We start from the raw sequence: 14,769 nt of genomic DNA, 5'->3' as shown, positions 1-14,769 counted from the left end.
CTATTTTCCTTTCTTTAAAAAAAAGTTTATTTATTTATTTGGCTTCACTGGGTCTTAGTTGCAGCATGTGGGATCTAGTTCCCTGACCAGGGATCGAGCCCAGGCCCCCCTGCATTGGGAACATGGAGTCTTAGCCATTGGACCACCAGGGAAGTCCCCATGAATAACTGTTTTCAAAAGAATAATAATTTTCCATCATGACTTCCTCCCTTTCAACCCAATCCTCAACATAATTTCTAAGTGTTCCAGAGAGGCGGGTCCCACAGAGGAAAACAATCCTCTGAATGTCTTGGCATCTCCTGGTAGGATGGTCCCTGCCTAGCACCCAATCCCCCAAGTTGCCAGGTGCATATAAGGAGGGATCATGAACTCTGACACTGTACTCATTGGCTGCCAGAAAAGTGATTTAAACTCCTGTACTCCACTGTCCTTGTGTGAATGTATCATTGCACCTTTCTTGCCTAGTGAAAAGAATGGCTAATTAACTTTTCATGTTGTTTAGGAATAGCATTCAATGGCGAGTTGCCATAGTCATGCAAATTTTCAGTCTTTTAGGGCCATTTTGAATGGGTCTGTGTTTCTTTTTTGTTGATCGAGAGAGACAGCGAGTTGTCATGTTCACAAGGATGACCTAACTTGAGCTTCTGTGGTTTGGGATCCTGCCTGCCTGTGTTTCACCCTGTTTTGCCTCCAAGGCAGAAGCCTGTGTCTCTAGCCAGGAGATTGTGGTTAGTTTCCTGGCCTCTGACAGAGGTGGGGACACACCTGCACCCCTGAGGGAGGGAGAGCCTGCGGAGGGTCCATGAGGCCGGGGCTGAGTCACTCAGCTGGGAGACATGTCAAATGGCATTAGAACATCAGTTTGGCACTTAAGGAACAAGGGCCCACACAAAAATTCATCTGTATGTTAACAATCTAGTCCATTTTCAAACTGAATCAAGAATAGAGATTCACTTGTTATCACCTATTCCAGCATTGGAGTTTATTCTTCATGTGAAATCCTCCTAGGAGAAATCTCAGCTTCATGCACAGATCCAAGGCTCCCCACTTTATAATGTGTCATCACAGGTTGCTCTCTATTACTCCTACAATTCACAGTCCTGTTCCAGGGCCAGGCAAATTCAGAAAACCCCACTGCAAGTCAGCATCTTAGAAAAATCACTTTCCTTTCTTAAAAAAAATTATTTGAAATGTAACTTGAATAAACCTGAGCCCCCTTCCTTCCTTATGTAGTTCCATCTTTACATGGTATCCTATTCAAAAGAAACATAAGTTGAACTCCAAATGCCTTAAAAATCATGGAAACCTTTGAGAAGTTTCCTGAGAAGTGACCATTTTTCTCACCCAAAGTCCCATTCAACAGCCATACCTAGCCCATTCTCTCTCCAGAGAATGGCTTTCCCCTTTATCTTGTAGATTAATTTAGCCTCTTTGATGTCTACCATCCTCTATCCTAGCAACCATCTAATTCAGCCATAAGAAAAGGGAGGGGGTGGGCAGGGAGGACTTGCCAAGCAGCCCAGAGTCCTCCCATAGAAAGCCAGAAGGGAAGAAAGACTGTAACTACCTGTGCATCGGGGTCTTGGTCCAGAGGTGAGAAGAGGGAAAGAAGGAAAAGGATGCCCATAGTACTCTTAGGACCAAGGGACCTTCTGCATCCTGAAGATGGCAGCCTCCTGAACAGCGCTGGGTCCCCACATGGCTGCCCTGATGCTCACCAGCAGGCAGAACGCAGGCAGTGAGATCCTTAGGCCCCTCCACAGGGTCCTGGGACTACTTAACCCAAACAGAGGTAATCACAGCAATCTGCATGTGTCTGTCTCTCTGTGAGGCAAGAGATTTGATGGATTCAGACAGTTTTGATGTAACATGATGTGCAGCCAAAAGGGAAAATTGGGATCCACATCCACCTTGATTTTCATGGCAGTAAGCCATTCCAAATGAAGGAGGCACAACTTTTCGAAAGATGTCTTCTGTGATTCAGAATAACTGAGTCCAGTTTAATCTGGTGCATGGTGAAGTTAAAGAGCTACAGGAGTGCTTCAAGTGTGTTTTGCAGTTTTCAGAGTTACTAATTAGCTCCATGACATTAAGGTTAATGAGATAAAACATCTATAAATCAAGATGACGGCCGAATCAAGAAGAAAGCCCCCAACTCCTGCTCTACCATGAAAACACTCCAATTTCACTCTTTCAGGCTGTCCCTTTGATTAAATTTGATTATGTGTGAATATGTACAAATGTATAATTATACAATTCATACTTAAATTAGAACTACCTTGCCCGAAGCTCCTTTCTAAATGTAAGTCAGTTGTTAACTATTAACAGAATGAACTGATTTGATGAAAGTCTAGGAGTGACACTTCCCAAAGAGCAAAAGTCTGTGTGTTAGATTAAGAAATATGTTCCTAGACTCCCCTGGTGGTACAGTAGATAAGAATCTGCCTGCCAATGCAGGGAACATGGATTCGATCCCCCATCTGGGAAGATTCCACATGCTGCAGAGCAACTAAACCTATGTACCACAACTACCGAGCCTGCACTCTAGGGCCTGGGAGCCACAACTAGAGAAGCCACTGCAATGAGAAGTCTGCACACCACAATTAGAGAGTAGCCCCCACTTGCCGCAACTAGAGAAAAGCCTGTGCAGCAACAAAGATCCAGCATAAATAAAAATAACTTTTTAAAAAAGAAAAAAATACATTCCTAAAAATTTGGAACAAACTTTCCAAAAAAATAAAGACAAATAAAAAAATAAAACAAACTCTGGAAAATAAAATTATGGACTTTATCGACTAAAGCTATAGAGGAATTTGTGATTTAGAGAACATTCTGACAAATCCTTTTGTAATCTGAAGGATTCTATGCCACTTAAACTCTCTATTTGTACATGTGGGTTTTTCAGACTGTTATGAGCCTAGGCCCTGGAGTCAGGAGAATCAGGTTAACACCTTGACTCTACCACTTACTAGCCCTGTGTCCTTGGGCAAGTTACTTAAACTTCTGTGCCTCAGTTTCTGCATCTGTAAAATGGGGATTATAGTAGCCTATCTCATAGGGTTTTTGTGAGAATGAAATGTGATAATTCACATAAATCATTTAGCGTAGGACCTGAAACACAGCAAGTACAAAGTAAATTATGATAATTACAAGGGACGTAGAGCCCAACTGGACTTCAACTTTCCTTCTTGAGCCTTTTGCAAGGAATACAGAGCCTTGAAGCATGGGTTTAGTAAGACAAAGTTCCTTGGAATTTATGATGGAGACATAGTTGCTCATTATCAAGCTAGTTTGAGTGCAATATTTAGCCATTTTCCTTTTGTTGAGAACTTGATGCACTTCCTTTCTTTTCCCTCTCACTAACTTAAAAGATTAGTTATTATGTTCTGGGCATCCAGATCCCTGGGAGGTGGAAAGTAGCCCAGAGACTCATTTATATTTGATAGATGGGCCTTGAATAGAAATGGCATCCCTTGGGGCATATTTGGAGGCTTTGGCTATACAGAGGAAATTTCCCCATCTTCGGATGCTCTCTGATCCTTTTGACTGGATCCACTTCCTCCTGGAAGAGCTGGTGGGAAGCATGGTCTGGTGGGAGCAGATTCTCAAAACAGCTATCCTACTTCTGGAGAACCCCATTGTGTGTGTGTGCAAGCGCATATTCATGCATGTCCTCGCATTGTATATGTGTGTGTGTGTACTCACACATGTCCCCACACCGTGTGTGTGTGTCCTTACACTGTGTATGTGTACTCATGCATGTCCCCATTCCTAGCAAGGAAGGATATTCTCTTAGGCTATAAGATTAAAGAGTCCACGAGTAAACGTATAATACAAAATGTCAATTACTGGTTCTGGTGACCAGAGAATGAACCCCATTTCAGGAAAAGAAGAGGAAGCTGAAACTCTGCAAAGAGTAGGGCCCTGAAGCTGTTGCCCAGGTCGGCCCAGCCCAGCCAGCCGACTTTTGCTTAGTTAGTCGTCGAAGAACACAGGCTTGAGCCTGCCTATTGCATCAGTTGCTCCCCAGCTGCCCTTCCCCGCCCCACCCTGGAAAGTGGTAGGGAGAGCTACGTAACAGCCTGTGAGGCAACCACTCAGGCAGAGGGACGTCTGGAAGAGACTGTCTCACTCCTTCCAGCCAGGCCCCACCCAACAGGCACTCCTAATCCAAGTCCGTGAAGGGAAAGCACATTTCAGGCCCGGAGTCCTCCCAGCTGTCCTAACACTACACACAGCCCTTTCTACCTCCACCTGGACATCATGCGGTGATGGACAGGACTTCTGAGCTTCTCTTTTGGTCAAACTGGGATCTAGAATCTCAGAATGTTAGGGCCAGAAGACCTCAGAGGGCACCTGAATCAACATTCCCATTTTACAGATGATAAAATTGAGGCCCAGAGAAGCAAAATGACTTGCCAAAGAGCCCACAGCTAGAGTGAATCAGCTTGCTCAGTCTATAGCTCACATCTCCCCTCTCTCCTTGCACAACCTCAGAAACAAAGGACCAAAGTATTTGGACTTGGGAAGTATTTGAATGGAAGACAACACCAGAAATGAGTGCTCTGAGATCTGTAAAGTCATTTAAGATGGAGAGTAGGATGCTTAGGAGATTCTAATGAGTGAGGTTGAAATCCATTCTGAACCTGTGCAGAAGAATCCCTTAATCCAAGTCTTGCAGGAGAGCAGGCCAATTTTAGACTGAGCTGGACAGGAGCAGACTGGGGAAGGGAGGGACCCATTCTGGAGCAGTCCCAGAAAGCCTAACCAATGCCTGGCTCTTCCCCCAGCCTTCAAGTCCCCGGAATACTGAGAAGTCTCAGGTCCACTAAGGCAGGTCATCAGTTTCCAGGTTGAACTCAACTACCAGGCCCACTGTGGGGGACCAGGATGCACAAAGAAAGCATCCATCAGCTGAAGTTATGAACATGGGACTCCAGGGCACTGAGTGGAGATCAATAACTACTGACAATGTATGCTGATTTAAGGGTATATTGAGATTGGGACCATAAAACTGAGCACTGGAAAATTGATGCTTCTGAACTGTGGTGCTAGAGAAGACTCTTGAGAGTCCCTTGGACAGAAAGGTGATCAAACCAGTCAATCCTAAAGGAAATTAACCCTGAATACTCATTGGAAGGACTGATGCTGAAGCTGAAGCTCCAATACTTTGGCCATCTGATGCGAAGAGCCGAAAAAACCCTAGAAGAGTCAAAAAAAACCTAGAAGAGTCAAAAAAACATTTGAAAAAACCCTAATGTTGGGAAATATTGAAGGCAGGAGGAGAAGGGGGTGACAGATGAGATGGTTGTATGGCATCATTGACTCAATGGACATGAGTTTGAGCAAACTCTGGGAGACAGTGAAGGATAGGGAAGCCTGGAGTGCTGCAGTCCATGGGGTGGCAGAGTCAGACAAGGCTGAGTGACTGAACAACAACAGAAGCTAGAACTACACACAAATCCACATACATATTCTTTTTAAAAAATCATTTTATTGAGGTATGACTGACACACAAAAAGCTGAAGGTACTTAATGTACACAATTTGATGAGTTTGGAATACACACATGTTCTTTATTTACGTGTAGTTCCACCGATGCTCAGTCCAAGAGGAGTCCAGCTTCCTGGGTCACTTGCAGCTGAGAAGGGCAGCCTCATTGAGCTTTAGCTGATGAAGGATCAATATCGGCTCCTGCTCTCTCTGGGACCTTGTTTAAGAACCACCTTTTTTGGTTTTTAACCCAAAGGCTGCCAGCAACACGTGATGTCCTGCAGTTTTTAGGCTTTTCCTGGACTCTGGAAACCTCATGCTGAGTCTCTCTCTGAGCCTGACACTGATTTAACAGACACTTGTGCTATTTATCTGGCACCTGTGACTTTGCTGAAGGCAATATCTTCTTTAACTGACTTCTAGAACGGCCCACATACTCACAGCCCCTCAGGACTTGAGAGCTCAGCCATGTTTTCCTGCTGACACCCAGGTCCTAAGAGATTAAAATTCTTCAATCCACCTTTCTGATTCAGGGGGGTTCTACTTTTTTTTTTTTTTTTTGGTTGCGTTGGGTCTTAGTTGCAGTGTGTGGGCTTAGTTGCCCTGAGGCATATGGGATCAGGGCATCCTCCACCGGGGCATCCTCGATCGAAGCCGTGTCCCTTGCGTTGGATGGCAGATTCTTAACCACTGGACAACCAGGGAAGTCCCTTAGGGCTCTACTCTTACTATGCAATTATTCACCTTGAATTTCTTATATTATCTCAAAGGGGCAAGAGGCATTTTTCCTTCTTTTCAGCCTGCTGCACACAGGAGATTTTCCAGCTGCCGGTTAAATGCTGGGCCCCAGCAGGTACCAATGAACACAACACCATCCACTATCAGGTGTGCTCCTGGGAGAGCCATGGGGTCTACATGAAAACAGGAGGACAGGGCTTCATTGTGTTCATGGGGCTCCCCCATTTGGTCACCAAGCCCCTCGCTGGTGCACCTAGGGAGTCACCCTGACACATCACCCTTCACCCCTCCTCAGAAGGATGGGCACTTATCAAGAGCCTTGAATCAGGCAACCCCACAGAGAGGGGCAGGGGACACAGGAGCTCACAGTGGGGACAGGGACAGGGGACAGTCCTGTGAGCAAGAGCGTCTGGCACAGTTAGAGTGAGGAAGCAGGCAACAGGAGAGGAACCAGGGGAGAGGCTCAGATGAGGAGCCTCAGGCAACCGGAGGGGGTCCAATCCAACATTATTAAACAGTTCTCTATCTTTTGCCTAATTAAGTTTCATGAGTCAACTCAAATGTTTGCTCCCATTTTCTGCCCCCAAAGAAGAAGATGATAAGAGGATAGCTGGCCCAAGGATCTGGAATTTGGAAATGATCAATTTCCAAGTACGGGGAAAATTCATGAAAAATGAGCACACATACTCCATCTTCATCCCAGTCCTGCCATGGACAGCATAGTCCAAAGGAGAGCTGAATAACAGAGTGTAAAGGGAAATTAGAGATGAGATCATTTAGTCAACATCCTCATTTTACAGATGTGAAAACTGAGACCCAGGGAGGTGCTCAAAATCACCGTCAATAATTGCAGAACCCGTGGGACTAGAACTCTGGCTCCTAACTCCCAGTCGACATGTTTTCTTCCATTTTACCCAGGGTTTCTATGGCAGAAGCCATGACTATTCAGGGGTAAAAGTTTGCCTTGGAGCGCCCTCCTCTGGCTCTGGGCAGCCACTGGAGTAGCTCTGAGGATGTAGGCCTGGTTTCTTGGAGCTGAGTGCGGAACAGAATCACCTGCAGGTGGTTAAAGCATTGCTGAGCCCACCCTAGAAGTTTCTGATTCTGTAGGTCTGCGGTGGGGCCCGATGATGGGCATGTCTAACCAGTTCCCAGGTGATGCTGATACAAAGATTATTGAGAATCTCTGGTGTCGGCAGAGATCTTACAGTAAGAATACCCGGGTTCAAGTTCCAGCTTTGCCATACACGGACTGTAACATTGAACATGACGCTGCTTAATCTCTTGGCATCTCAGTCTCTTCATCTTATGGTGGTAATTATAATAACCACCCATCAGGTAAATGCATAAATAAATCAGATATAAAATTACCTGAAGAGTGCTGTACTGATGCTATGTGAATACATAGACTCACAGATATATGACCTCTGTCTGGAGAAATAGCATTGTGGGCCAAGAAATGGCCATGGTAACAGAAGTGTTCTCTTGCTCTCTCTCTTTTTTTTTTATGTTTATTTATTTAATTTGGCTGCGCCAGATCTTAGTTGCGACATGTAGGATCTGGTTCCCTGACCAGGAATTGAACCTATGCCCCCTGCATTGGAAGGACAGAGTCCCAGCCGCTGGACCATGAGGAAAGTCCCCAGAAGCATTCTCTTAATGCTACTCAAAATACCATGAATCTAGCAGAAATGGTGTTCATTCTAACACAAATGTTGCCTGAAGAATTATTAGCCTGGCACTGGTTTACCAAAGTAAATGACACGGTCCCTGCCCTAGAGGAGCCACTAGGAGGAAGATAAACATGCAAATCCCAATAATTACCCTACTGGGTGATGAGCCAGGAAAGGAACCCTATCCCTTGGGAGCACAGAGCAATCAACCCTGTGTAAGGAGTCAAGTAAGGCTTTGAAGAAGCAATGAGTAGGGTCTTGAAGGATGAATAGGAGTTCTTTGAGAAGTGTCAGTGGGCACTTCAGACAGAGGAAACAATATGCAAAGTAGCCACAGAGATGTGAACATGCATAATGTGTCCAGGGAAATAGTGTAGTTCTATGTTGCTAGAGTGTAGTTCTATGTTGCTAGAGCTCAGTGGGTCTGGGAAAAATAACAGAAGAGGGGTTTGGCAGGAAGGCTGAGGCAAGATTTTGCAGAATCCTGATGCCAGGCTGAGGAGTTGGGACCTGATCCTGAGTCTGATGGGAACCCATTAGAAGACACCCACCTCCACCCTGGAAGAGTCCTTGGAAAAAATCCCTAATGAATCCCCAAGATGAAGATTTATGAGCCAAGGGCCTTCACCACCCTCCTCAGTTCCCCCAGTGCCTGCAAACCTCCTCTGCCAGGAAGCCAAGCCCAGAAACACCTCCTGAGCTGGGTGGGGGCCCTTGGGAACCTGGAAGGCAGGAGAAGCAACGGGGCAGCCTCCCACCTCTTACCTTCATCAGATAGCCCCCACTCTCCCGAAGGTTTCCTCATTCCCTCTCCCCATGGGTGTGGAGTCACTGAGAGGACAAAAGGCTGTTATCTCAAGCTAAGAAGTCTGGGAGGTGTAGGCGCCCTTGGAATCAGGAGAATGAGTGCTCTCTGGCAGGTGGGCAGGCAGCCTCTGATTGCAATCCAGGAAAAGGTCTGTAGCGACCTACACATGGGTAGCAAGCCCCTTACCTCACTGACCTGGCTGAGGTCCAGAGAGCTCGGGAGCTGAAAGGAGCCTGAGAGGTCATCTATTCCAGGTGCCTCCTTTAAAGACGAAATAAACACTCAGTGGTCAGGTCAACTGCCCGTGATGGCTGTCTATCTCTCTTTCCCTACTTCTGACGCCAAGATGTAAAATCCAAGCCAAAGGGAAACTGGCGCTTTCTGTGTCCTGACCCCCCTCCCTCCTCCTAAAGTCAATCCCAGAGCACACACCTCACCCCTTTATCCACACTCCCCACCCACACCCACCCCATCCCCCAGCCAAGCCCCCGACCCTTGTTAGACCCAGGCTTTTGTTTCCAAATGGGTAGATACTGAAATGTGTAGAAGAAAGTGGTCTCTAGTATTTTTGAAAACTGCAATGATGAGAAAAGGGAACAAAGTGCTAGTCTAAACTGTGTGGGTTTGGGTTTTCATCCCAGTTCCTCTATCTCCTGTGGAGGGGGAAGCAAATTGTTCTTGTGGGAATAATCCCTTTTGTTTTTAGGCAAATATTTTAATAGGATTTTGGGTTATGCAGGGATAAAACGTAAACCTATTCTGGAAAAGAGACAATGCAATGCAGAACAATGTGAAACTACAGGCTCTGCATCATAATTATAAAAGGTGGTTTTCTTATGGAATGAGTGGCATCTCGTCAGGGTTTATGGGAAGTTTTCTGAATATTGCAGAGTGGCCTTAGCTGTGCTTTGGGGACTTGAGAGTGGGGCCTGTGTCTACAGTGGGAGAGAGCTGGATTGAGTGGGTGATGGGCAGGGAGGGCAGGTCTGCGTACAATTCCCAGATTTCTCACAAACCTGGAGGAGGGAACCCCAGCAAGATCGTGGCCACTGGCGCTGCTTCTCTTTTGTTTGGGGGTTGTGATTTGTTCCTCCCTCTGGCAGGGCTACATAAAAAAAAACTGAGCTTCCTCTAAAATGACTACAAAACCGAGTGAAACTGACCCATCCACCCCTGGCACCCCTGCCACTGTCAGCTTGGAGCAGGAGCACCTCCATGACACCAGAACCTCACCCACCTTTCCACTCTGCTCTTTGATGAAGCCTAGTGTCTGATGCGGAGAAGGCAATGGCAACCCACTCTAGTACTCTCGCCTGGAAAATCCCATGGACGGAGGAGCCTGGTAGGCTGCAGTCTATGGGGTCGCTAAGAGTCAGACACGACTGAGCGACTTCACTTTCACTTTTCACTTTCATGCATTGGAGAAGGAAATGGCAACCCACTCCAGTGTTCTTGCCTGGAGAACCCCAGGGACGGGGGAGCCTGGTGGGCTGCTGTCTATGGGCTTGCACAGAGTTGGACACGACTGAAGCGACGCAGCAGCAGCAGCAGTGTCTGATGGAATGTGGCCAAAACCGACAGAACCTCCCAGTTCCTAAATATTCTTATTTTGAAAAATATTTTTCACAAATACTTTACTTTGAAAAGGTAAAAAACTTTATTTTGAAAAAGTTATTCTAGGGAACTGGATCATCCTGGGATTAAGGGTGCATGTCCTACCAGGCATAGGGAACTGGGCTTGAGTCAGTAACCAAGGGAAGGAATCAATGGACATCAAGAGGTTACATGGGGACTTCCCTAGTGGTCCAGTGGTTAAGAATTTGCCTTGCAATGCAGGGGACACGGCTTCGATCCCAGGTCTGGGAACTAACATCCCACATTCCACATGCAACAGAGCAATTAAACCTGCCTATGCACCACAACTATAGTGCCCATGTGCCACAACAAAGATTCCACATGCTACAACTATAAGACTGGATGCAGCTAAATAAACATTTTTTTAAAAAATAAAGTAACAGCTATGAAGGTGCAAACTGATTCTTAAAAAATGGGGGTAAAGGATTTCTGTCTTACATTAGTATAAAAATTACTCTATTAATAAGAAAACATAAATATATTATGATATATATTTTAACATACATATAGTATAAAATGTAAAACAATAATTTACAACAGAAAAATTTATGATAGTATAAAGTAATATGCTACTTTATAGAAAATATAAATAATACGTGAACATGTAAAAACCATAAATATCACCAATTACCTAACCCCCTCAAAATGAATCGATGTCAACATTTGGGATACTATCTTCAGATCTTCCTCTATGCATATAAACAAATAAATAAACAAACAGATAACTAGATATATTGAACACCCACCCATGCTTATTTTATAATTCCAATGAAAAGAGAACATGTTATTTTCCAATAGTTCTATTAATAGCAACAGTCCCAGGACGAACTCTCATTGGCCCAGCTTGGATTCCAGGCTCAAGGAACTCTGAATTTAGAACCCACAAAAGTCAATTTAGCCTATAAGATAGCTTAAAATGAACTAAATATTTACTTTCTCGAGTTGTTATACTTAATTAAATAAACGAGACCATGCATATGGAAGATTTCTGCAAATATCAGTGATTACTAAAATCATTAATTACATGTATTATTAATATCATCACCACCCTTGCCACATCATCCTTCTTCCTCCCCTCTTCTTGCTTTATCTAGTTTTCTGCTTTTTCCTCTTCCTACCAAGTCTCCATCATGTCTGGGTTAACCCGGCTGTGGCCGACTGGTAAGGAGACCACGTGCTATTTATAGCAGTGTTTCCTCAGGCAGTGTGGTGTGTGGTGATGTGGGAACACACCATTTAAGGGATACTTCTATCTCTCATTGCGGCCCAAGTGGCTTCTGAGAACTTTGTCTACAGTGAGGAAGAATGTAGAGAACGTACTCCTCTCCTCACAGCAGAGGCAAGCTCTGCCTTTTATACCACCTGGTCAACCATTTAGGCATAGATCTGGTAGAATACAAGTTTGTTATTCAGGCAGTGTCTGAAATGATGCATTCCTGTCAGCAGACCTACAGAAGGACACTTCAGCTGGAGAGAGACTAGAAAAAACTCAGTCAACCCAAGCCTAGAGAGTACATTGGTGTGAGAGTCGGCGTTTTAGTTTGGCAAACTGAAGACTGGCAGCAGATCAGGGACTACAAGGACTGAGTGCATAAAGTCCTTTATGGAATCTTGGACATGTTACATAAGTAGTTTGGGAATAATTAAGTTCCTAACTTAAAAAGCAGGTGGTTGACAACACCTGTACACTGGAATTGAATGATTAAGTAAATGAATGGCAGATGGTGAGAGCCAGGTTTCTTATTGTTGGAGTAGGTGTTTACAGACAGACAGGAGAAGGGTAAAATGATCCATGTGGTAATGACTTAAGAGACATAAGTGGGAAATCATGTATAACTTGATATAATACAGATGGTTACATATGGAAATATTTACAGATATATGTACACATATATGGGTTAGTACACACACATCTATTTCCTTGCTGTGTCAGTCTAGAGGATCGAGAAGCAATGACATCCCAGTAGCAACAAGCACACCTACTGCCCAGAACTTGGTTTCTAATACCATTTTTCAATAAACGGACTAGGTCACCTTGAAGAAATGGTTGATCTAGAATTGGGGCAGGAAATATACAGAATGATCCAGGAGCATCTTACAAAGCTCAAAACTCCACAATGATGGGGTTTGGAGTGGCTAGAGAACACAAAGGAATACAGAAGCCAATTGAAACAGCTCCTAAGGGCTAAAGCTGTAACAATTTGAACAAGAAAATAAAGTGTTATTGTATTATAACCCAAAGTATAAAATGAGTATTCATGAGTACACTAATACAAATAAAAAATTGAATAATTAGACAAATGAGGGAGAAAAGGTGAACCTCCATATAGAAGAATTCCAAATAACTTGTGTATTACAGATACTCTGTCTTCAAGGAGATGGAGAAGTCATGTTGATATATGTGTTCTTGATATGATGACAGTGGTCTTCCTCTCCCCAAAATCCACACCCCAGTCAGATCATGAGAAAAACATTAGACAAATCCCAATTGAATGACATTCTATAAAATACCTGACTGTCAATCTGTTAAAGTCATCAAAAACAAGAAAATTCCAAGAAACTGTCACAGTCGAGAGGAGCCTAAGGAGACATGACAACTAGATAACATAGTATCCCGGAAAGGGAAATTGGAGGAAAAACTACAGAAAACTGAATTAAGATTGGACTCTGTCATTCATGGGGTCACAAAGAGTCAGACACAGCTGAGAGACTGAACAACAATAATGGTGTACCAACACTGATTCATTAATCATGACAAATGTGCCATACTGATGTAGGATGTTAATAATAGAGGGAATTGGGTGAGTATATGAGAACTCTGTATCATCATCGTAATTTTTCTGTAAATCTAAAACTATTTTAAAACAAAAAGTTTATTTAAAAAAAAAGGTACCATACACCAAAATGTTAATACTGATTATTTCTGGATGGTAGGATCATACAAGTTTGCTTCAAATTTTCTACCAAGTATGTACTATTTATATAATCTGAAACCATTTTTTAAGGTAGGTATGAACTTCCAGTTAGAGATAACAAACTGATCATGTATCTTTATCTCCTCTTCCTCCACAGACTCCACAAAATTCTTTTTAAAGTAAAGACTCATGAGAATACAGAGGGTGGAAATGAGGACATCGATGGACAAGATTGAGTTCAGTAATTTGGGCTGGAAAGGACTTCCCTGCTGGTCCAATGGCTAGGACTCTGCTCTTCCAATGCAGGGGGGCTCAGGTTTGATCCCTGGTCAGGGAATTAGATCCCATGTGCCCTAACTAAAGATCTTGCAGCTGAAATGAAGATAGAATATCTTGTGTGCCACGTGACAGCCAAATAAATAAATATTTTTTAGAAGAAAAAAAGTGGCTGGGAGAATGGTAACAGAGTCGCCAGAATAGAGGAAACTAAGACTTAAAGGACCTGGAGAGGAACTGATGGTGATGAGTGAGCAGACTCTCCCCAGAGAGGCAGGGGTCTTAGAGGCAGCAGGTTCTGCAAGAAGCGAGTTTGAATCATGGGATTAGACTCTAGGGAACTGGCTAGAAGAGATCTATGAAGAAATTACAACTCTAGATACCCTTCCATCACACGGTCAGGAACCATGCCCCTACCAGAGAGTGGAGGTTTCTCTAGAGAAATTGAATCAGAGCATCCCCAAATTCCGGGATTCCAGCAAGAAAAAAGGCAGATGTCTGATTAAGTGTCAGTTCACATGATAATAGTAGGGCCCTCCACCAGACTCCTTCCCCGAAAGGAACTTTCAGGCATATGTCCCCGGGGATAGAAGATTCACCGGAAAAAAATTTATCTGCCCCCGAGAGAAATCCTCAAAGTGTTGGCTTTTCATGGTTCCCCAATGAAATGGCCTGAGGATGAAGCCCACCAGTTAAATCCTTGCCCACACACACAGCTGTCAATCACACTGACGCTCACTGTTACATACGACTGGACAGCCTGAAATCACCAGAAATCTACACAAAGTATCCCACATGAGAGAGACTAAAGCAAACAAACATTAAAATAAAAAAGGAACTCAGAAGAAATAGAGATAATTTAAGAAAATGATTTTTGAATTTTAAAAGTTTATGTAAATGTAAGACCAGAAACTATAAAACTCCTAGAGGAGAACATAGGCAAAACACTCTCCGACATGAATCACAGCAGGATCCTCTATGACTCACCTCCCAGAATATTGGAAATAAAAGCAAAACTAAACAAATGGGACCTAATGAAACTTAAAAGCTTTTGCACTACAAAGGAAACTATAAGTAAGGTGAAAAGACAGCCCTCAGATTGGGAGAAAATAATAGCAAATGAAGAAACAGACAAAGGATTAATCTCAAAAATATACAAGCAACTCCTGCAGCTCAACTCCAGAAAAATAAATGACCCAATCAAAAAATGGGCCAAAGAACTAAACAGACAT

General features: G+C 43.8%; 1 protein-coding gene and 1 long non-coding RNA gene across 2 annotated transcripts in view; one reads left to right on the top strand and one right to left on the bottom strand.

The window, feature by feature from the left end:
• RBKS (ribokinase) overlaps positions 1-13,626 on the top strand; it is a 128,099-nt gene extending 114,473 nt beyond the window's left edge. Inside the window, exon 8 of the mRNA XM_043917468.1 lies at positions 13,419-13,626. Within this exon, the coding sequence (XP_043773403.1) occupies positions 13,419-13,439 (21 nt within the window). The 3' untranslated portion in view covers positions 13,440-13,626. The remainder of the gene's footprint in view (positions 1-13,418) is intronic.
• Positions 5,473-9,093, bottom strand: LOC122703291. The gene is made up of 2 exons (XR_006343434.1): positions 8,898-9,093; positions 5,473-6,965 (listed from the first exon to the last, which is right to left on the bottom strand). It is a non-coding gene; the product is annotated as an uncharacterized LOC122703291 (long non-coding RNA).
• Positions 13,627-14,769: the final 1,143 nt, after the last annotated feature.

The sequence above is a fragment of the Cervus elaphus genome, chromosome 11 (assembly GCF_910594005.1).
Source record: "Cervus elaphus chromosome 11, mCerEla1.1, whole genome shotgun sequence".
Taxonomy (NCBI): Eukaryota; Metazoa; Chordata; class Mammalia; order Artiodactyla; family Cervidae; genus Cervus; species Cervus elaphus.
This window is presented reverse-complemented; position numbering and strand designations above follow the sequence as displayed.